We start from the raw sequence: 24,390 nt of genomic DNA, 5'->3' as shown, positions 1-24,390 counted from the left end.
GAAAGAGGACTGTTGTGCCCTCTTCACAACTGTCCGGGTATGTGTGGACCATGTTAAGTCCTTATTGATGTGGATGCCAAGGAATTTAAAGCTCTGAACCAGCTCCACAACAGCCCTGTCTATGTGGACAGGGACGTGTTCTCCCCTCCTTCTCCTGTAGTCCACGATCAGCTCCTTGGTCTTATTGACATTGAGAGAAAGGTTGTTGTCATGGCACCACACTTCCAAGTCTCTGACCTCCTCCCTGTAAGCTGTCTCATCGCCGTCGGTGATCAGGCCTACCACCATCATGTCGTCACCAAACTTGATGATGGTGTTGGAGTTGTGCGTGGCCATGCAGTCATGGGTGAACAAGGAGTACAGCAGGGAACTTGAGGGGCCCCCATGTTGAGGGTCAGCCTGGTGGAGGTGTTGTTGCCTACCCTTACCACCTGGGGCTGTCCCGTTAGGAAGTCCAGGATCCAGTTACAGAAGTAGGTGTTCAGTCCCATGGTCCCCAGCTTGCAGATGAGCTTGTAGGGGATTATGGTGTTGAAAGCTGAGCTGTAGTCTATGAACAGCATTCTTACATAGWTATTTCCCCTCTTGTCCAGGTGGGAGAGGGCAGTGTGAAGTGCAACTAGATTGCGTCATCTGTGGATCTGTTAAGGCGGAATGCAAATTGGAGTGGGTCCAGGGTGTCTGGGAAAGTACAGGCCAGGCTGACAGAGTACATGAGCTTGGTCATATGTAGTACACTAAATAATAGGATGCCATTTGTGACAGAGTGGATCTGTGAGAAGGGATTAGCTCCCTCACATTATACAGCACGGAACACTGCGGAACTAATGAGGAATTCTGGTAGAAATCTGACACATTAGACTAAGTCCCACCATTGATCAGGCCTTCGATGTGTGTGTGTGATCGTGTGTGTGTTTGATCGAGCGTGCGTATGACCCTTCACCACTATGGGCAGTAGTACATTTGTCATGGGTTTTCCTTCCATGAAGAAACCTAACAAATGTAAAATGGTTCTTTGACTTTTACTCTGTCAAGATATGAAAGTATGTGAAATACTCTCACACTTTCATTGTGGGTTGTGGTCACGCTGGCTTTTGAAGCTGACAGGGTCGTTTTTACTGTTCCATACAGTCAGACAAAGGAAATGGAACTTTAGCAGAGGTAGAGATTACTGTAAATGCTGCTGACTAGAAGAGAAAAAGCACCGACTTTGATCTCTATAAAATAACTTTCATGACACAGACTGGTTTAAAATATGGTCAGATTGCTCTGTCTGTACTGAGGGACGAGCATCACATAGGAGTGACTCCACCTGTCGGAAGAAAATGACTGTATACTGTATGTCATATTTAATATTCCATATGACTAATATAAACCTGTATTTACCTTTCTTTCAGACGCCAGATACCATCAGTCTGAGCCCCAACACAGAGAGGCTGATGGAGGTGTCTAGGACCCCTAAGCACCACCTCCCGTCTGGCTCTCAGGCCTTGATCAAGTGGGCAGAGGATCATGGTTACGGACCGGTCACCACCTACACCCACACACCTGTAGCTAACACCTTTAACCTGAGGCTCAGGGAGCCAGGTGAGAAACATCCAGGCTTCTATAATTCAGTTTTTAGACAACTGATTGTGTTGTTGGTGCCCCCCCCCCCCCCCAAGAGTGACATGCTCGCATCCCCTGATCTCTGCAAACAGTTTACGATTCTTTATAGAAAATATTAGATCCCAGATTGACAGTAGCCGACACCATAACAGCATTTCTGGTCAGGAGGCACTAAAGGCAACCGCTCTGAGACTGTCTACTGCTTCCTTTTGCTCCTTTGAGCAAATATCCTTTAATTCCCTCCTTGATACTGTAGCTCACATGAAGACCTCCTCCTGCCCCTTAGAAGTGATCCCTACTAGACTACTTAAAGAAGTTATGCCTAATGTTGGCCTCAACATTATGTCTATTGTAAATTGCGCCATGAACTCCGGCTCCTTTCCAAAAACAGCTCTGGTCCAACCTCTCCTTAAAAAGACAATCTAGTCCCCTCCTCACTGAGTAATTATAGACCTCTAAATGTCCTTTTTTATCCAAGATTTTTAGAAGTTGTTTTCATGCAATTGGTGGCTTATTTGAGTATGAATAACTTATTTGAAAAATTCCAGTCGGGCTTCCACTAGGCTTGGGCGGTATACCGGGGTATTTGGAAGTAGCCACGGGATGGTTTTCAATACTGTCACCATTGAACCCTACTTATTTTAAGTTTTTCAATAAATGTTAATATTTGTAGCTTATTTTTGAGTAAATACCTGCAGTCAAATTGTGCAATATATTAGGAGATAAAGCAGATTGCATTCCTCTTTTCACCTGTCACATTATTTTACATTAAGAATCTTACCTTGCTTCCCCAGAACAGTTGAGACAGTCAAGTGTTTGTTTGTAAATAKCACAACGGGAGAAAGCAGGAGCAGGTGAGTCCAGCTGTGTATTGACAGGGGCTCGTTTTATATTGAAAGCCAACGGTGTCTTTTGCTTCACTAGTGATCAGGGATGTGCAGCTATAGTTTTGCTTCACAGAAAAAACAATAGTGCAACAAATTTGGCAGAAAATAGCTTCATTTTCATCAGATGACAATAGAAGCRCAACACTACTTGGCTGGCAACCACAAAAGTAAATGAGCTTACAATGAAAAAGCACTTTTTTTTTGCAAAAACGATGCATGGCCATCATATTTCTAATGTTTATCATAGAAAGAATGTAGCCAGCTAAATTTCCTAATGTTTTGCTTAAAGTTCATCTCATAGCGCTGTCTGCTGATAGAATGCCCGTTCGTGAAGTCTCATCCAAGTGGAGAAGTGCAGCTTGAAGCACAAAATTAGTCTGGTGTCGAGCAGAAATTCCAGTAAGAAGCATTTTAGATCTGCTTTCCAAAACGCAGCAAAATATTTCTTATGCGTTTCATATTTTGTTCCTGCATGAAAAAACACAGAATTTTGCATTAACTAGCAAGTTGAATTAAGGGTTGCGTCATCTAAGTAAGTGGCTGAATTAACAAAGTCAAAGCCCTATGGATGAGTTATCTGTAGGCTGTTTTGATTTCCTTGCTTTTTTTATCCTCTCTGTTCTCGGTCCGTCTGCTCCTCCCCCATCTTCTCCAAGCAGAGCAGGCAGGCAGGCCAGTTGCCCTAGTGACTCCAGATTCCACACACACAGCCTGTACACACTGCTCCAGAGTACTGTTCAGACAACCATGCRTCAAAACTTTGAGTCTCTCATTCACATTCGCTTGTAAATGTCCAAACTCACCAAAAATGACATTCGGTAGCTCCTACCTATATATGTATAACTTTATGAGCTGGATTGCCTGTCTTTGCAATAAGTTTATTTTTGTTTGCGTTCGTTAGCATATTTAGCTAGCAGCCTCCATGGAAATGTGTTATTACTTATTCTAATTTTGTTAGCATTCTGGTAATAGATGCCCATAGGGCTTTTTTTTTGTTTATTTTGGCGCCCCCTTGTGTACCAAGCTAGTAATACCGTAAATCCTGGGATTTACGCCCAACCCTACAAGTGACCTAAGCGACTTTGAGCGTGGTATGATTGTCGGTGCCAGGCACGCCGGTTCCAGTATCTCAGAAACAGCCGGCCTCCTGGGCTTTTCATGCATGACAGTGTCTAGGGTTTACAGAGAATGGTGAGACAAACAAAAAACATCCAGTCAGCAGCAGTCTTGTGGGCAAAAACAGCTTGTTGATGATAGGTCGAAGGAGATTGGCAAGAATCGTGCAAGCTAACAGGCGGGCCACAAACAGGCAAATAACGGTGGTGTGCAGAATGGCATCTCGGAACGCACAACTCATCAGTCCTTGTCATGGATGGGCTATTGCAGCAGAAGACCACACCAGGTTCCACTCCTATCAGCTAAAAACAAGAAGAAGCGGCTCCAGTGGGCACGCGATCACCAACACTGRACAATTGAGGAGTGGAAAAACATCACCTGGTCCGACGAATCCCGGTTCCTGTTGTGTCACGCTGATGGTAGCCAGGATTTGGCGTAAACAGCATGAGTCCATGGCACCATCCTGCCTAGTGTCAATGGTACAGGCTGGTGGTGTAATGGTGTGAGGAATATTTTGCTGACACATATTAGGTCCCTTGATAGCAATTGAGCCACGTTTGAATGCCACACCTTGTAGAATCCATTCCCTGAAGAATTCAGGCTGTTCTGGAGGCAAAGGGGGGTCCGACCCGGTACTAGATGGGTGTAACTAATAAAGTGGTCATTGAAAGTGTATGTTTACTATAATGAAAATAATAGATAATGCATGACAAATAGACATAGGTTCACTAAATTTAAGAAAKATATCTACTGTGTAAATAAATTATGCTAATAATAATAATACATTTTATATGTAAGCGCTTGTTATAAAAGTATAAATCATTGATTTTTCAACCACATACCATCGACATCCAATTTTAACTGTCCTTATAAAGACAATAGTCTGAAACTCAAGTCTGCTAACTCTGAGCCAATTTAGTTTCAATGTTCTGTTCTGTTTGTGCTCTGTGCAATCTCCATGCCTTTAAAATCACCAGATGAGGCCTTTGTGTGTGTGTGTGTGTGAGTGTGTGCGTGTGCATTCGTGCTTGTGCATTCGTGCATCTGTGTGTGTGACTAAAAAGTGTCACACACACTTCACTTACAGATGTGGTGGATCCCCTGGATTCCATGTTCCCTCCAGAACTCTCCATCTTACGGGACACCAACCCCATCCTCTCTGGTGGTCAGGGTGGTGCTGCCCCACACTCCGGTGGCCTGCCCTTCACCTTCCCCTTCCCCCCGCTCATGGAGCAGGGCCTGCCCTACCTGTCCCTGCCCCCCTCCCTGGATGACCGGCTGGGAGGGGAGCAGGGTGGGGCGCCTGAGGAGCAGCAGGGGACCCTCAGTGTTGGTCTCAGTGTTCAGTGTGAGGAGAGCAGGATAGTGGTCTGCATCGACCGAGAGACTCTGCAGGTGAGGAGATACTTTAGTCCGCCAACTGGTTTATCAATCTGACTAAATGTCTGCCTCCATTGTGTCAAAAATGGACGAAAGGCAGTTGTGGAATTCACACTTTTCATGCTTGATTTAACTGTATGATTATTTCTCTTTAATACTGACTGGCACTGACTTGAATCAACAGTGTATAGTGTGTTTGCTACTGTGTGTGTGTCTGTACTTGTGTGCTACCATTGGGCACTGTGAAGCAGGCCCAACACAATAGACAACATCACAGTGTAGTAAAACCGACACACTGCAATTAGGTATAATTATGGTTAGAGTTGGACTATCCTGTGGTTTTATTTAACATCACACAGAGAAGTAGTCTGTGCTGTCGAATGGCATAGTGACGTCTAATGCCTCACTAGTGTAGTGCCATGTGTCTCAGTCAGCTCTACTGATCGTTTTGAGATGATCATTGATCATGATTTAAATTTKATTGCAAAGATTATAGATTACATTGACATTATATAATTTAAAAAATACTTTCAATATTTACATTGTCAATGTAATAATTACATTGTCTCTTTCCTCAGGCCAACGGTTACGCTAATGTCAACCTGACTCTTCAAGACCCAGAATGCAAAGCAACGGTCAACTCCACCCACTACACATTGGTGACCCCATTGGAGGGCTGTCAGACCACCAAGTACCCCATGCACCCCGGTCCTATGGTCCTCTACATCAACTCAGTGAGTAGCACATTTAGCAAATTAGCATCTATAACAACTCATTGAAGGCAGGTTTCCTGGACCCTAGCCTACCACATGTTACCATACTCCAAAATCTTGTAAAGCCTGGAAATGGAGGGTGCCCAGACCCTAATAAGCATACCCCTGGACTAAAATGCATCTCCATTTAAAATACTTTCAGTCCAAGACTTGGCTTGGTCTGTGTCTGGAAACTAGCCCTATATGAGTACTGTATTCACATATTTAAATAGAACAATTATAGGACCTCTATGGCTGTATCCCCCAACCCTATCCTGTTACTCTGAACAGTGGTAATCCATTATCTCTATGTGCATGGGAGGAACAGCTAGGGGCAGCTTGGGCTAAATCAGGACAACACTATGAATTGCTGCGGGAAGTAGGGGTGCTGAGGGGGCTTCCCACCCCTTGATAAATCAACATATAAATAAATAAAATACCCCCTGCAAAATTTGTGAACTAGGCCTTTATTACTCCTGGATAATTCTTATTTTTTTCTCTTCTTAGATACAAAGATAACTTCAGTTCCCTATGGTCAAAATAAAGTATTCTTCATTTAGCTGTTTCGCAATACATCAAAGCCCCATGTCCTTGTATGGTCCTTGTTTGTTCCATCCTACGAATAAGCATTTTTTATTTATTAGGCTTGGGCGGTATCCAGAGTCATACCGGCCTTGTGCCATCCCGGGATATTTGGTCATACCAGCATTGAACACAAGGGGAGCTATTTTCAAACCCCACTGAGCCTCTGTAGTCCAAAGGTTAGCAATGCTAACCCATAGAGAGTGCTAACTAAATGCTAACAAGCACATTGCAAACATTTTATACAGTCTCTGACCTAAACTATTTGCAGGACAGACATCCCAGCTCATACATTTTTACAAGTAACTAAAAAATGCTACTCACAGTTTGCTGCACAAAACACACATTAGACAGCAAGGATCTTGATCCAGTAGGGGATTCTCAGCTGTTACAAAGCGAAGCTTGATTTTGGAAGACGCTAACCACTTAGCGAGATAGCTAACTAGCTACTAAATTAGCAAACCCAATGCACAGTTAAAAATATATAGCTGGGAAACATTTAGTTGTGAATTCCACACTGAAACTAGATCACCGGGCACATGCTGCACAACAGTTAGTGACTCACAAGGTTCTGGTCTCTTGTTGTTGTGCGCTTGTAAACAAACACCACGTGACTGGGAACTACCAGTAAGCTTCATAATGAAAAATTATGTGACAGGTAAACTGAAGAACGGAATCTTCTTTATCTCCTAACGTATTGCACAAGTTGACTGCAGGTATTTACTTAAAAAGTAGCTACAAATATTCTAATTTATAAAAATAAAATAGAAATTCAACGGTATTGAAAAAACATCCTGTGGCTATTTCCAAATTTCCCTGGTATATGGTATACCGCCCAAGCCTACTATTTACTATATAGTGCATTAGAGCCTTGGTCAAAAGTAGTGCAATATATAGGGAATAGGGTGCCATTTGGGATGCATCCTTAGACTAGAGACTACACTGGAGGGTCAACACGTGTGAAATAAGCACCAGTAGGAATAAACTAAATGGCAATAATTTACCTCATTTAGTCCTTGTCCTCTAGCCCTAACTCACCTCTGACCCTGTGAACGTCTGAAGTACACAGAGTGGGCTTCAGGTGTTTCTTTCCTGCGGAGAAAATGAAATATATGCTTCACAGGGTTCTTTCTACCTGATAGAGCTCTCAGCTCTGGACTGTTGATCTCTGGACGTTCCCACATTTTAATTTCAGCTCATCTGTTTGAAGAATGTTTTGGCAGCTAGATTCAGACCAGAGCCGCATCACTGGTGTCCTGAGTAGGGTTGCAAAGGGAGGGTATATTACTGGAAACTTATATTACTGGAAACCAGTAAACTACCAGAATTTTGGTATCTTTGAAGGATTTTATGTAATCTATCACAAGACATCTAGTGGCCCTTTTGGGTACGGTTCTGTAATAATCTTTGGCCCTCTGTGTGGCCTTATCACATGTAAAACTTATGAATTGATTGAATAAGATGATTTWAAAAAACTATATAAAATCCTATATGTTTAAAAAATATATATATTTATGTTATTATGTCAATATGTATTTGTTTCAGTGTTTTGCCATCAAACTGGTGTCAGTTATGAAAAAGTCAATAGTTAGTCGAGTTAATTGAAAATGCCATGCTTTTTTCATTAATTAGGCTATTTTCTCTTGAACCATGTACTAGAAACTCATGAACAATATGGACACAGATATAAAAAAGGAATATTCTATATTATTATAAATGTTTTTAAGTTATTCAAATATACATTACCAAAGTTACGATAGATTGCCATATTTTCTGTTAATTACCTAAATTACCGGTAGCTTTGCAACACTAGTCCTGAGCCCCTGAATGAAACACACCATTCACACGCAGAACATTATTTTAAAATAGTTTGGCGCCAATCACTGGTAAAGTTTCCTGGTGTGTGTCTCAAAAGGCACCATATTCCCTATATAGTGCACTGTTTTTTTACCAAAGCCCTGACAAAAGTAGTGCACTATATATGTCATTTGAGATGCACCCTTAAAACATGATTTGGCGCCAATAGCTGGGAACATGTCCTGTTCACCTTGTGAATATATCTGAACTATGTTCAATGATTCAATGATCAACTCCCCTGTGTGGCTGACGTACAGATTCTAAAAAGTCAAGCTGAACCTGTTCAATGTGGGTGTGTCCCAAATGGCACCCTAGCTATATAGTACACTACTTTAGAACAGGCTGTGTTCAACTCCCCTGTGGTTGACATCCAGATCCTGATAAGTCACGATGAGCCTAAGGATGGGAGTGGTGTTCCCCTGGATTACGATGATCTAGAGTCCGGAGACGTTACTTTCCCTTGGGAGACAGAGGCGCTGGAGAGGGCTGCTTTCCTGGAGCCCACCACAGGGCCTGATCACAGGTCATCCATTCTGGTAAGACATCTATAATATAAGATAATATAGATTCTATATGATTCTCTCTCAGGACCAGAACACAGGTCCTCCATTCTGGTAAGACATCTATAATATAGATTCTATATGATTCTCTCTCAGGACCAGAACACAGGTCCTCCATTCTGGTAAGACATCTATAATATAGATTCTATATGATTCTCTCTCATGACCAAAATACAGGTCATCCATTCTGGTACGACATCTATAATATAAGATGATATAGATTCTACATGATTTTCTCTCAGGACCAGCACACAGGTCCTCCATTCTGGTAAGACATCTATAATATAGATTCTATATGATTCTCTCTCAGGACCAGAACACAGGTCCTCCATTCTGGTAAGACATCTAGCTACACAGGGCCAGCTACAGGCATAAGCGGTCGCTTGTTTTTTTCCCCAACTTCTATAAAACTGCAAAGATGTCTCTCCACCCAATGGCAAAATGGGTAGTATTGCAGGAAATTAACTTTAAAACTAAAWTTTTTCTCTCAGCCATGAAATGGGGCTGGAGCACTAATATGTTTTACCGGGACGTGGGGGGCCCCCAACCAGATCTCACTTAGGGCCCCCAAATGGCAAGAGCCAGTCCTGTAGCTACATGACTCTCCGTTTGTTTGTTTTTCATACATTTTTCATACATACACTCCCTCGAACAAGAGGTTGGTTTTCAAACTCAAGGGAGTTTACCCTGGTTAATGAACCCTAAATGAAAAAGGAATTAAGAGAGTAGCATTGCATGACAGGGCCTGCCTGGGGTTGAGAGAGTTGGGAGTCAAGACCAGACCACTGATCATCAATAAATAACATAGTACCTCCGCCTGAATCCTGTCCAGATGGTTGAAACTCCATCTCCCAGAGTCCCTCAGTGCTAGTAAAGACTCATCTGGCTTCTTAGGAGGATGGAAGACTCCAACTCTCACCGTCTACTCCCCACATTATCTTTATGTCTTGAACTTCTTCTGACCTGAACGTTTTGGGAAATCTGCTATCACGCTTTCCCTTTCATCTACAAAGTCTCTTTCCTTTCTCTCTCTGTGTCTCTATAGCCATACTCTTTACCCATGCACACTCTTCCTCTCTCATCTTTGTCTCCTCCTGCCTGTATCTCTGTGTCCCTCAGTGATATTGCTGTGATGAAACACTTGACACGCTCCTAGCTGTGAAGGCCAGGTAGTGTGAGCGCCAGGGCGAGGGTGAGCGCCAGGTAATGTGAGGGCCAGGTAATGTGAGGGCCAGGGAATGTGAGGGCCAGGTAATGTGAGGGCCAGGTAATGTGAGGGCCAGGGTAAGGGCCAGGGTATGTTAGAACTATGATTATGTTGTGATTTGCTCTTCTCTTCTTCACCCCTCCAGTTCAACTGTTTGGATTGGCTCTTCTCTACTTCTCCCTCCAGTTCAGCTGTTTTGACTGGCTTTCTCTCCTCTCTCCCGCCTCTCTCCAGTTCAACTGCACCTACAGGAAGAACCAGGACACTCTAGGAGGATCAGGATCATCAGGATCGTTCCCTCGTATTGCCCCGGCAGCAAAGGAACCGCTCAGCACCGACGTCATGTTCAACATGGAGCTGTACAACACCCATCTCTTCCGTTATCCGTCTACCCAGGCCTTCCATACCGTCTCCAAAAAGAAACAGGTCTTTGTAGAGGTAAACGAAGCAGTGAAATACTATAAACTGTATTAAATATATTTAAGTAGTACATTGTGTCTGTTATATTTTTAGTCTGTGTGTGATTCGCTCAGATGAATATAATTAGTAGGCTAGTATCCAGATGCTGGGACATGTGAGTTGGAGCGATTTCACAAGAGCCAGGATTGTCTGTGTGTATATGTCTGTGTCTCTGTCTCTCTTAATATGAGGCCTGTCAAAACAACAGTGAGGACTGTTCTGTGTGTACACTGGTCTGGTCCACTTTCATCTGTTAGTGTTTTAGCTTCCACAGGGTCCGTTGATATTTGGTCTGGGTCGGAAGGATATAAAGTTAACATATGGTCTTTCTGCTGTTAACTACCCCTCCCTGCCATCATCTCTGTCTTAAGTGTCCTGGCACATACAGTACTGTTTTACATTTAGAATTCTCCCCATAGACCTTATCTTCTATTTATTCTGCCTGGAAAGTCCAGAATGTACCTTGCTAATAGCACTGAAAAGTAATTACTAAGAAGGTCCTATCGGGGGGTTGTGTAAGATAAGTTTGAGATCCACACAGTGAGGCTCTTTGAAGTGTTGATTTATGGAGGTATTTGAGGAGGACGGCTGCTCTGACAGTGTGGCCTCAGAGAGACATCAGCAACAAGTCACAAAGAGCTCTGTGTGTGGGGMCATGGGGCCTAGTCCTTAGCCCCTTTCTAGCCCTTTCTCTCCCACCTCCACACCTCTCACACTGGGCTGAGATCTGCCATGCCCTGCCCTAGCCCCCGAGGCTACAGCCCAAACTAAGCTGTAAAGGAAACTGCTGTTGTGCAACAAGTGTGTCATAACTTGTGTTACTCATAGGTCAGGTCACAGCCTGCATGTACAGTGCTCACTGGGTTTTCACTAGTCGCTGCCAACCATGAGCTGTCCTTTGAACGCAGTGTGTGTGTGTGCGTGCCTGTGTGCGTGTTTGTGTGTACGTGCCTGCGTGCGTACATGTGTGCTTTTGACTGGGCAAGCTTTTTGACAACCTTGGCATGTCGATGGCACAGCCAGAAAACAGTAAAACACATGTAGATCTTTCAGAGAAAAGGGAGAGAGAAAGCAGCAGGGGGATAATAAGTCATGTTACGTCCCAAATGGCACCCTATTTCAGGGTCCATAGGTTTCTGGTCGAAAGTAGTGCACTATATGGGGAATAGGGTGCCATTTGGGATGCAGCCCATAACTCAGGGAAATGCCTTGTGGTCTGCCGAAGGAAAGATCCTCTTAAAACGTTTGAAGGGACTGAAATCCACAGGATTTGTGATTCTTGGACCTGATAGCACTCTGATAGTGTTCCTTTAGCTTGTTCTCTGTGTTAAAACAAATAGTCAGCTCCTGGACTGACAGAGTGTACAGACATTTGCCAAGATGGTGTTCTTCACACAACTTTGCAGAGCGAAACAGATAGTTTGTCAATTCAACGACGTCGATGAGAGGATTCGTAAATAGAATCATCTGACATCTTTAGAGGCTGTATCAATCTTATAACCTCCATCTTGCTTACACATTATAAACTGGACAATATTTTGGCACATGAGTTGATTTWTTTTGTGAAAAATGACACAATGTTTAACACAATGTTTTGTTTAACACAAAAATCTTTGATCTTGATTTTTTAAAATGTATTTCTCCTGTCAGATTGGAGCCTTCAAAGTCGACCCAGATCTTGGCTTCATGATCCAGACCTGCTTCATCTCTGCCAACTCAAACCCCAACATCGCGTCAGACTATACCCTGATCGAGAATATCTGCCCTACAGACGACACCGTCAAATACTACAGTCAGAGAGACCTACCTATCTCCCACTCCCAGACCGACAGGAAGAGGTTCAGCTTCACCTTCAACTCACACTTCAATGGATCGTTGCTCTTCCTGCACTGTGAAATGTCCGTTTGCTCTAAGAGACCCCACAATAACCAGGGACTGGCAATGGTATGTTTTAGTTTTTTTCCATATTTGTATTATTTCTTGAGTTACTTGACATCCTTGGSTCCTATAGTCCCAGTCTATTAGCTAGAGCGTCACGGCCCCGCCCACCTGTGAGGAAAACAACCTGTGGTTACTTTGGTTTCCCTATTGGCTTACAGAACGCAATTTTCTTGTTGTCTACATGTTTTAGTCAATTTCAAAACTACATTTAAGAAAAGTACAACATCTAAAGATTGCTTTTCAACATTGCCTGCTCCCGAGCGTTCTCACTACTTAGAAAAACGTAATACATGCCCCTTTTCATGACAGTCCTAGGAGCCACRCGAGTGCTAGCTAGCTACTGACTGGAACATTAAGCTAGCCAAGACCACAACACAAACAGATTATACAGCTACAAGTAGTGAGTGTAATTACAAACAGACTAAACACGTTAAATGTCTTACCTGTGATGAAATGTTTTCCACACACATACAGGGCCTTCAGAAAGTATTCATACCCCTTGACTTATTCCACAGTTTGTTGTCTTACAGCCTGAATTCAAAATGTATACAAAAATATAAAAAAATATCACCCATCTACACACAATACCCCATAATGGCAAAGTGTTTTTAGAGATTTTTGCACATTTTTTCAAAATGAAATACAGAAATATATCATTTTTGTATTCAGACCCCAGAGACAATGCATGTTACAATCACCTTTGGCAACAATTACAGCTGTGAGTCTTTCTGGGTAAGTCTCTAAGAGCTTTGCACACCTCGATTATATAATATTTGCACGTTATTCTTCAAAAAATTATTCAAGCTCTCTCAAGTTGGTTGTTGATTGCTAGACAGCCATGTTCAAGGTCCTAAATGTTCAAGCCAACTAGGCCACTCAGGAACATTCAATGCCGTCTTGGTAATCAACTCCAGTGTATATTTGGCTTTATGCTTTAGGTTATTGTCCTGCTGAAAGGTGCATTTTCCTCCCAGCATCTGTTGAAAAGCAGACTGAACCAGGTTTTCCTCTAGGATTTTGCCTGTGCTAAGCTAAAATAATAGTTTTTTATTTTTAAAACTGCATAGTCCTTGCCAATTACAAGCTTACTCATAACATGATGCAGCCACCACCATGCTTGAAAATATGAAGAGTGGTACTCAGTGATGTGTTGTGTTGGATTTACCCCAAACAAAAGACTTTGTATGCAATTTTGTGAAACTGTGCTGTTTCACAAAAGTTCTGAACCTATATACATTTTACGGACACAGTATATTTTCCATTAGTTATCTTGTTGTTTTTAGTCGCACCCTTCAGCTCCACTCAACCCCTCCCATCTATCTTTAAACACCATCCTTTTTTTTTTTTTTGCCATATATTTTTCAACTATGCTGTGATGTTTCACCTGGACCTGCGACCAAAAACAAGCTACATATGGACAGTACCAAAACAAATGATCTATTGATTTTGTCTCTTCGCAGCCAAATATGCAGAGCTGGGATGGTTGTATCCCCCATATATATAACATTCTATTGGTTGCAAGAATTTTATGTAATAATTTAGATTTAAAAAGTTTTCAATTCGGCTTCGTTTTGCGTATCTGTTCATAAACCATGTGCCATGGAATCGGTACATCAAACATCTCTTCCCAACTATTTTGCAATCTATAAATCAAATCAAATTTGTATTGGTCACATACACATGGTTAGCAGATGTTAATGCGAGTGTAGCGAAATGCTTGTGCTTCTAGTTCCAACTGTGCAGTAATATCTAACAAGTAATCTAACAATTCCTCAACAACTACGTAATACACACAAATCTAAAGGGGTGAATGAGAATGTGTACATGTAAGTATATGGATGAGCGATGGCCGAGCGGCATAGGCAAGGTGCAGTAGATGGTATAAAATACAGTATATACATGTGATATGAGTAATGTAAGATATCTAAACATTATTAAAGTGGCATTATTTAAAGTGGCATTGTTTAACGTGACCAGTGATCCATTTATTAAAGTGGCCAGTGATTCGGTCTCAATAGAGTATATACATGAGATATGAGTAATGTAAGATATGTAGACATTAAAGTGAGAGGTTATAATCTGAATAAACGGAAAAAGGCCATTCTTGAACATGGGATGAGACATTCTTTCTAATCTACTATAGGAACCAGTTTGAATTTAAGTATAACTTTTGTATGACTGAAGTCTTTAGTGAGAGGTCTAATTCTTTAATATTTAATCATTTCTGCCCTCCGGATTCATCGCCATAAATCGGCCCGTTTAATTTTTGTCTGGCTTGCCGTTCCAAATCAAATGTAATATTTTTGGCTTATATCATTAGAAAAACTGGTTGCTAGGTGTAGGCTAGAYCATAAGCAAATAGGTGACATGGAATATGACTAAAGAATTAGTCATTATGACATCAGGGTGATTTTTCAACAAATAGACAAGTATTTTCCTTTCCATGATAGCAAGATCTTATCTATTTTTGATAACTTTCTATCGTAATGTATTGTAGTGAGATCATTTCTTTCTTTTGGGATATGAATACTGAGTATGTGGAAAAAAACAAATATTTTTTACTTCAGTGCCTTATTGCAAACGGGATGCATGTTTTGTAATAATTGTATTCTGTTCAGGCTTCCTTCATTTCACCCTGTCATTTAGGTTAGTATTGTGGATAAACTACAATGTTGTTGATCCATCCTCAGTTTTCTCCTATCACAGCAATTAAACTCTGTAACTGTTTAAAAGTCACCATTGGCCTCATGGTGAAATCCCTGAGCAGTGTCCTTCCTCTCCAACAACTGAGTTAAGAAGGACACCTGTATCTTTGTAGTGACTGGGTGTACCATCCAAAGTACAATTAATAACTTCACCATGCTCAAAGGGATATTCAAAGTCTGCTTTATTTTTAAAAAAAATGACCCATCTACAAATAGGTGTCCTTCTTTGCGAGGCACTGGAAAACCCTGTCTGGTCTTTGTTAATCATGTTAAACACTATTATTGCACACAGAGTGAGTGCAACTTATTATGTGACTTGTTAAGCATATTTTACTCCTGAACCTATTTAGGCTTGCCATAACAAAGGGGTTGAAAACTTATTGACATTTCAGCTTTACATTTTTTATTAAAGACCCTGGTCTTTCACGGGGCATGTGTAGTCCAGAGCCTGGCTGTGCCACTGCTAGACCAAACTACTACATTGCCAGTGGTACATACTGGAGCATCTACCTCTTTCAAAGCCTTACATGCAGTAACCCAGACTTAACTGGCATGACCTGAATCTGTGGTCTATGCAATGATTCATACATTTCATGGTAGGTTGAAGAGTACTCTGTGTAAGTTAAGTTTACAGTGTGACYGGGCAGTCCAGCCATTCAGAAGGTCTGTGCTCCAGTTTGCAGACTTGGCACGAGCTAGGCCTGCTGCACCATCTGTCAGTCTCAATCCATTCTGAACCAGAGCAGGAAGCATACATCCACTTCAGATTTCCTAAGTAACCATCTGTAGACCCAAAACAAGCCAACAAGTCAAGTGTCATTTTCACTTTCCCCTCTCCTCACCGTACCAGAATCCCCCTCTCTCTCTCTTGCCTTTAGTCCCCCTCTCTCTCTTTCTCGCTCTCTCTCTCTCTTTCTCTGTCTCTCCCTCTCTCTCACACGCATTCTCTCTTGCATTTAGTCCTGTCTCTCTCAATTCAATTTGCTTCAATTTAAGGGGCTTTATTGGCAAACATATGTTAACATTGCCAAAGCAAGTGAAATAAACAATAAACAAAAGTGAAATAAACAATAAAAATGTACAGTAAACATTACACTCACAAAAGTTCCAAAATAATAAATATGTCTTTATACAGTGTTGTAATGATGTGCAAATAGTTAAAGTACAAAAGGGAACATAAATAAACATAAATATAGGTTGTATTTACAATGGTGTTTGTTCCTCACTGTTCTCTCTCTCACGTGCTTTCTTTCTCTCTGTATCTCTCTCTCTCTCCTTTTTTCACTCCCCTCTTTTTCTCTCGTTCTCTCTCTCTCTCCCTCCATCTCTGCTAAGTCATTCCACTTTCATAACCTTTTCCAAGCAGTTCTTTCTGCTTAGTGCTCACCCAGCCGCCCTCTATTTGGGTCTCAGAGGGTATTTTACATTAAAATGTCCTGTCAGTCAGGCTGGGTCTCTATGCTGACTCACGCCAGAGCAGCGCTGCAGCTGATTATTTACATTATGGTTAGGATAGGGATCAGGGGAAGGAACATGAGTTTTGACTAGGTATGATTTCTTGGAAAATGATATGTGTGGTCAAAGATCAAAAGGCATGCTTGGTCTTGGGTAAAGGTGTAGAGATTTGATTATTGATTGGTCTTATAAACTGCTTTTGTCATATGAATGAAAAGCATGTAACAGTCTCATGGCTGATAAGCAAATCATACGAAAAACAGTTTCTTTTAATAGGAAACTCCATGTGTTATGAAATTAATGAAATTCATTAAACATTAATGAAAGTAATATACTGTATGAAATTTTTTCACATGGTGTATGAATGAATTATCTTGGATCTCTCAGTGGTCTCATTGTGATTGTGTTTCTCTCCATGCAGTGTATCCAACCGGACGAGGCTTGTACGTCTGTCAACGGAGAGATCATCCTAGCCATGATGATGAACACCAGGACTTCTACCAAGACCCTAGTGGTGGTGGATGAACATGACRCAGAGGAGGAGGAACCTGGTGAGTGGACTAACGCTATCCTACTGTACAGTCCTCATATCCAATGTAATCTCTATGATGAACCAGCTTATCCAAAATATATGAGGATGGCATGTAAGAACTACTTCAAAGTACTCATTCCATCTTTCCCTCCTTCCCTTCTTCCCTCCCTCCCTATACATCAGAGACAGTCTAATCTTACTGTAGTCTCACGAGACGTACTGGAAGTCTTGTGCTGGCTGGCTAACATTTATATGAATGTCTGTGGAGAGAGACTCGTCTAACTGAGACATCCTGTATGCGCAGCCTGCTTAACTAAGACACATGTAAAGAGATAGAACTGGTTTGAGGTCATTGAAGAAGGACAGGAAGACAAAGAGAGTAAATCAGAGAACAGTCTGGGTGGCAGAAAGGACGTCCCAAAATGAACCTCAGTTCTGCAGAAAGAGAGGAGACACATTGCAGAGYGCATCCTTCCATCCCCCTGCATCTGGAGTTTATTAGCTTGTGTGTGTGTGTGAGAGGTTGATTGGAGCAGTCGAGCATAGCTGGGGTATGGGTGGCTTGCTGCCCCAGATGAGGCCCCAGCCATGTTCTATCACAGTTCTACCAAGCAGTACTTTGCGAAAGGAGTGGAAAAAGACGAGTCATCCACATCCATCCAGCAGAGAGCTCCAGTTGTTTTCACTTAGAAGCTTYTCTGTGGCCTCCCCTTCCCGGTAAAGAAAGGAGGGAGAAGTGGTCTTCTTGCTATGGTTTGGGAGAATATCCAGAGCTTGAGGCCCCCTCATCGCTGCATTAGCAAATCACTTATTCAGTCAGTCAGTTGTTCTCTTCTCTGGGGCTCAGAGGGCTGGGATTGTGTGTGTGTGTGTGATCAGAGAGTGGGTGGGGCAGACTGGAGAGGCCCCAGGACCACAGAAGCCCGGGGGTGTCCTACATCTCATTATACTCATTATGATCTAGATGGGACTGTTTTCACATTCTAATCAGCATCCCCATATGGGGGGATTACATCAACAAGTGGACTGTTGTCGGTGGGTGTGATGAGTAAACCCCTATTGACCCACAAGTTTGCGTCCCAAATGGCACCATATTCCCTATGGGCCATGGTAAAAGTAGTGCACTATAAAGGGAATAGGCTGCAATTTAGGACACAGTACTTGTCTTTCATGTCTAATCATACTGTATTAATCACTAAGGGCTGGCATTGTGCCCAGAGTAAATGAAGCATGGCAAACAGTAGTGGGGGCCTGAGGAGTGTTTACTACACTTGATTTGACCTATGTTGACAAAGGAGGTCAACCTATGTTGACCCCAGGGCCTAAACATTGGGTACAGACTCAGGCTACATCAGAATTGGCACCCTATTCCCTATATAGTGCACTACTTTTGACCAGAGCCCTAAGGGAATAGGGTGCCACTTGATTTGACTGTGAGCACCACTCCTCTGCGGGTCTGAATATTAGGCTCTGACTGAGATGTTGTAATCGAGGGATATATCTTTCATTGATGATGTTTGGAAATAAAGAACCTCAACAACCTCAGCTGCTTTTAGCTATTGATGATCAGAGACCCATAAGGATGGAGTAATCACCCAAGTGGGCTCTGAGTATGCAGTATATGCCAAACCTAGCCTACTGTAACCAAGCCAACCTTGGCAGTGGTGTGTTGTGTTCCTGCCAATACCAGTACTTATGCCAGGCAGGGTTGTGGATTTGTTTCCCGTGGCAAAGGGATATTAAGTAAGCACATAAAGCCTAATGGAAAAAAATACAGCTGGGCTCAGATACCATGCTTTTAATACAAAGGCATCTCTTATGCTGAGATGGCAAAGACAACAAGCAGTATTTTCAAGCAACCGGAGTCCCGTACTGGACAGTATCCAATGAGTTCAGCTTGATCTCCAAATCAAAGAGGGACGTTTGTAGGTAGTTTGTTGCACAACAGCCTCAAAGCTCAGCCATCAAAGTTAGATATACTGCCTCACAGCATAAATAAATTGTCACCCTTTTTACTGAACTGTGAACTGTAAGTAAAGCTAACAGAAGGGACAGTAGTAATGTTGAGTACTGGTAAGAATGTTGAGCTATCAAAAGAAGTCTCTGCACACTTGAATCAGATGCAGGTTCAGTGCTAAGCTTCAGATGCGAGTTATAATGTGCTAAGCTTACAGTCAACAACCAACTTCGTCAGAGCACCACCATTTTGAATCCCCTGTTGCGTATCTCCCTATGCTTTTCTTTTGAAGTGGACTTGTTTACAGTACAGTAATTATACAACACATAACATTTTCTGACTGAATTCCTGTTATCTGACTGACTGCCTGTAAATTGTGCAACCAAGTCAACTGGCATATGGTTTATCTGAGTAAAGGCCTCAAATGTCAAGGATCTCACATGGACTCCATTAGTCATTTCTACACACTTTGGGGATTTGGATTAGGGGTCAAGGGTCAGATGTTAAGATAAACAAGGCACCATGCCACTAAAGGACTGTTCTTCTGTTCTATTATGTGAACAGCAAACTCTGTGCGAAAAATGACGTTGACTCTATTGAGGTGCTATCGGTTCAGGGTCGACTGTGTCTAGAGCATACGGAGATGAGAACGTCGACTTGCCTTTAGTTTCCTCTTTCTCTCTCTTTTTCTCCCTCTCTCTCTTTCTCTCTCACTCAGTCACTCAGTAACTCAGTCACTCAGTCACTCACTTAGCACAGCTGAGATCTTTAAGAAAACTGAATAAGTATGAAGAACAAAGCTTTGCTTCTTACATGGAGAATGGTTGAACCTTAGGGTCTCTTTCATACTATTGGCAGATGTGCTAGTAGGAAAGTTGGTCTGGGGGGAAGACCCAGGGATAGCTGACTCAACCATCTTTGTTAGAGCACATGGGCAGGCGAGGCTAGATGGGAACAGGGCAGGGACCCTTACACAGAACCTCAGAGCTGTGACCCAAACTCAGCCGGCCAAAAACCCCAACTGCAACCCAGAGGTGGAACTTCCCARTCATAGTCTGACCAGGCTTGGAAAGATCTTCTGCTACAGTCTTTTCATACGACTGTACTGTACAGCTACAACTGTACTGTAAAACAAATTTCCACGGTGTGCTAGTTTTGTTGGCCTCAACTYCTTTGGCTCCTCTATCCTCTCCTCTGACCTGGAACTCGTTGGGCGTCTCTGATTGTTGACGGGTCAGCTTTGCATTTTCTTCATAACGAGCCAAAGGAACAGATAAGACTGGAGAGGTGGAGCAGTGGGAGGGAGGGATGACAGGAGGTTGGGATGGAGGGGAAGGATTGAGATGGAGCAGGACAGTCACTGGGTGGTTTGGAGGGGAGGGAGGGATAAAAGGAGGGGGGTCCCATGTGAAATCCAACTATCCTCTGATGGTTCTATCATCGTCCGTCATGATGGAATGAAAACTCAAAGGTGTTCTCTCCCGGAATAGCTTGGACACGGAACAAACCTGCTCTTGAGTTCGCCTTGACACAACAAGCACTATTGTATGGTTTGTTTAGAAGTATATATWTWTTTTTTAAGCTGTCCAGATGACCTCAAATGAAGGAATAAGCAGAAATGTTAGGAGTCAACAAGTTCATCTCTGCACTCTGTTCCCTTTGTAGTGCACTACTTTTGCCCAGGGCACATAGGGGACCATTGTCAAGACCTGGTTATCCCACAGTAGTTAGGTTCATTGGGTTGCTCAGCTTTGATTTATAAGTGCTGTCATTTTACGTCACAGCAAGTGTTCTTGACACTTCAACACATAGTTGTGATGTGGTTTTTTCATGCATCTACAAATGTAATGTTGTTCAATTGTTGTTCTATGTTAACACCAGTCTGTGTTTTATGTTTCAGTTCATCCCACCCTCACGACATCACACGACCCTGCTGACCCCCTAGGGGAAAGTAAGTCAGTCATTGACTAGGAAATTCTTAACCAATGGTTTTTATATCTCAGGATCTTAGGCCACTTTGACATAATACTTGTTGTCCAGATTGAGTTATGTCATTTGCATATAACTTGTTTTCATGCTGTCACGACCAGAGAAAAATACATGYTGTCGCTACCTCGCGTTCAAACCAAGGTGTTGTCATGTTGTCAAGTCATTGAATAACAATCTACCTCGTTCTCTCTCTCTCAGCCATCTTGTATGTGTTGGACACGCCAACCGTGGTTGGGATCGCCTTCGCTGCATTTGTGATCGGTGCCCTGTTGACCGGAGCCCTGTGGTTCATCTACTCTCATACAGGTACATCTCTCTGACCTGTCCCTTTACTTGAGACACAGAAAAATCTCATACAGTTACATCCCCACGTGTATACTACTTAGAATGTATCCTCAATGCATTGCTTCATTCCAAGTGGTATGATAGTATGGACATTGGAACATTCATTAGTGGTATGCTTGTTTGGAACGTAGACGCTCGTTGGAACTTAAACATCTGGGTACTGTCCCTTTATCTGCTGCTGCATGAGATCCTACCTGTTGGGCCTCATGTAAGACTGAAGGTTTCATCTTGATGGTAACCTCTCTGCACTGATAAKTGCTTCTAAAGAATGTCTTAACTACACAGTGCCAGAATGCTGTTTTATAATCAGAAAACATCCTATCGCTGATAGAGGCGAGTAAACAATACCCAGGGCCGTAGCTACATATGAGAACAACGAGGTCATATCCTCTGCAATTTTTTCAAATAGATGTGTGTATATATATATATATTATATATACTAGCGTTCAAAGTTTGGGGTCACTTAGAAATGTCCTTGTTTTTGAAAGAAAAGCTAATTTTTTGTCCATTAAAATAACATCAAATTGATCAGAAATACAGTGTAGACATTGTTAATGTTGTAAATGGCTATTGTAGCTGGAAACTGACAAAAATAAATTATGGAATATCTTCATAGGCACTCAGAGACCAATTATCAGCAACCATCAGTTCTGTGTTCCAATGGCACGTTGTGTTAGCTAATCAAAGTTTATAATTTTAAAAGGCTAATTGATCATTAGAAAACCCTGTTGCAATTATGTTAGCACAGCTGGAAACTGTTCTGATTAAAGAAGCAATAAAACTGGCCTTCTTTAGACTAGTTGAGTATCTGGAGCATCAGCATTTGTTGGTTCGATTACAGGCTCAAAATTGCCAGAAAAAGTACTTTTTTCTGAAACTCGTCCGTCTATTTTTGTTCTGAGAAATGAAGGCTATTCCTTGCGAGAAATTGCCAAGAAACTGAAGATCTCGTACAACGCTGTGTACTACTCCCTTCACAGAACAGCGCAAACTGGCTCTAACCAAAATAGAAAGAGGAGTGGGAGGCCGCGGTGCACAACTGAGCAAGAGGACAAGTACATTAGAGTGTCTAGTTTGAGAAACAGACGCCTCACAAGTCCTCAACTGGAAGATTCATTAAATAGTACCCACAAAACACCAGTCTCACCAGAAAAAGCCATATCTTAGACTTGCCAATAAAAATAAAAGATTAAGATGGGCAAAAGAACACAGACACTGGACAGAGGAATTCTGCCTTTGATGGACTGTCGTTTCGCTTTGCTTATTTGAGCTGTTCTTGCCATAATATGGACTTGGTCTTTTACCAAATAGGGCTATCTTCTGTATACCACCCCTAACTTTTCACAACACAACTGATTGACTCAAACGCATTAAGAAGGAAATAAATTCCACAAATTAACTTAACAAGGCACACCTGTTAATTGAAATGCATTCCAGGAGACTACCTCATGAAGCTGGTTAAGACAATGACGAGTGTGCAAAGCTGTCATCAATGAAAAGGGTGGCTACTTTGGAGAATATCAAATATAAAACAGATTTTGATTTGTTTAACACTTTTTTGGGTTACAACATGATTCCATATGTGTTATTTCTCAGTTTTGATGTCTTCACTATTATTCTACAATGTAGAAAATAGTAAAAAATAAAGAAAATCCCTGGAATGAGTAGGTGTGTCCAAACTTTTGACTGGTACTGCATGTCAAAATGTGTATAATTGCAGGAAATTAGCTGTAAAACTGCAATCACCAAGAAAGTTATGTAAAGCTTACTTTAACTTTTGTTAATAACATACATTTTCTGCTAACAGATCCCTTTGTACAGATTAAATTATAGTTTTTAATTGCGGTGCTGAGTTAATGGGAGGTAATGTGTAGCGKCTAATTGTATAGCTAATAGGCTATGTTTTAGTAGATCAACTGAGGTGAATGAACCTACAGCAACCAATGTGGTAATGGCTAAGGTAATTTTGCTTGTTTATTCTGTTATCCAAATAGCATTTGAGATTTTTTACATTTTATAGAATGTTATATAGCTTTAACTTTCTTTACATTTATTGGATCCCCCAACCCGACTAAAACTCAGACCCTGGCTACAGCCCTGGCAATAACATATTGACTCCTCTACTGTAAATATATCCTGTTTGTCAGCTTAAGCGGCTCTTCTCTTTCCTGCCTTTGAATGGGTCTCGGGTCCTGCGGGTTGTTGTATTCTCAGACACAATGGCCTCAGCTCGGACATAAAGAGGGGGCTGGCTGGAATTCCCCCTGTCCATTTTGTGGGGCACTCGCCGTTTGGCTCACAGGAAGACAGACACAATCTGTCCATTAGATGCCAAGTCAAGACTTTCCACACCAGCATCCCCAGGCTGGTGACCCCTGACCTTTGGGAGGAAGCCTGGAGGTCACTGAGGTCTGGAGAGGACCTCTAACAGCACGTACTGTAGAACAGAACAGGCCTGTCTGTGTTCTGCCTGGCTGCTATGCTGTTGAGTTGACCCCCTGTCATCTATCCTTCATGTGTCCTCAGAGAAAACATGAAATCCTTCATAAACAAGATCAGGGTGTTCTAAGTGTGATCATTGCCCTAAGGTTTAGAGGACCACAGCACAGATAGCACCAAAGGCCTGTCTGTGTTCTGCCTGTTTGGCCACTGGCCGTCTTATCTGCTTACTACACTGTTGGCCCCCCTCTTCATCGATCTGATGTGTTCTCAGTGAAACACTGTGAAACCTTTCATTTACAGCATGAGGGGGTTCTAATAACGTTGATCTAATCTAGGTAATGTCATTACTAAAATGTGTGTCACTTATAACTTAGAAGCAGTAGGACGGCAAATTTCAACCTCACTGAAATGTGGAAATCTCAGAAAAGTGCAGCAAACTCCACTAATGTGCATTTCAGTTAACCAGTCCAAATACATACTTTTTTACTTTTATCTTTGTCCCTCTGTTTATACTGGCACCCCTTTAAAACGTCATTCATAAGATTTTTATGAGTTTCCTAGAGAGACCCGCCATTATAAACACAAGCCTTTATATTCCCCTATGGCCCAAAATATT

At 42.1% G+C, this 24,390-nt stretch overlaps 1 protein-coding gene across 1 annotated transcript in view; it reads left to right on the top strand.

The window, feature by feature from the left end:
* Positions 1-24,390, top strand: part of LOC111976166 (transforming growth factor beta receptor type 3-like) — a 163,733-nt gene that overhangs the window by 129,222 nt on the left and 10,121 nt on the right. The window contains exons 8-16 of the mRNA XM_024004930.2: positions 1,398-1,587; positions 4,699-5,006; positions 5,570-5,725; positions 8,557-8,718; positions 10,184-10,387; positions 12,059-12,352; positions 16,931-17,060; positions 20,899-20,949; positions 21,186-21,293. Coding sequence (XP_023860698.1) covers positions 1,398-1,587; positions 4,699-5,006; positions 5,570-5,725; positions 8,557-8,718; positions 10,184-10,387; positions 12,059-12,352; positions 16,931-17,060; positions 20,899-20,949; positions 21,186-21,293 — 1,603 coding nt within the window. The remainder of the gene's footprint in view (positions 1-1,397; positions 1,588-4,698; positions 5,007-5,569; positions 5,726-8,556; positions 8,719-10,183; positions 10,388-12,058; positions 12,353-16,930; positions 17,061-20,898; positions 20,950-21,185; positions 21,294-24,390) is intronic.

The sequence above is a fragment of the Salvelinus sp. IW2-2015 genome, linkage group LG16, assembly GCF_002910315.2.
Source record: "Salvelinus sp. IW2-2015 linkage group LG16, ASM291031v2, whole genome shotgun sequence".
Lineage (NCBI taxonomy): Eukaryota > Metazoa > Chordata > Actinopteri > Salmoniformes > Salmonidae > Salvelinus > Salvelinus sp. IW2-2015.
This window is presented reverse-complemented; position numbering and strand designations above follow the sequence as displayed.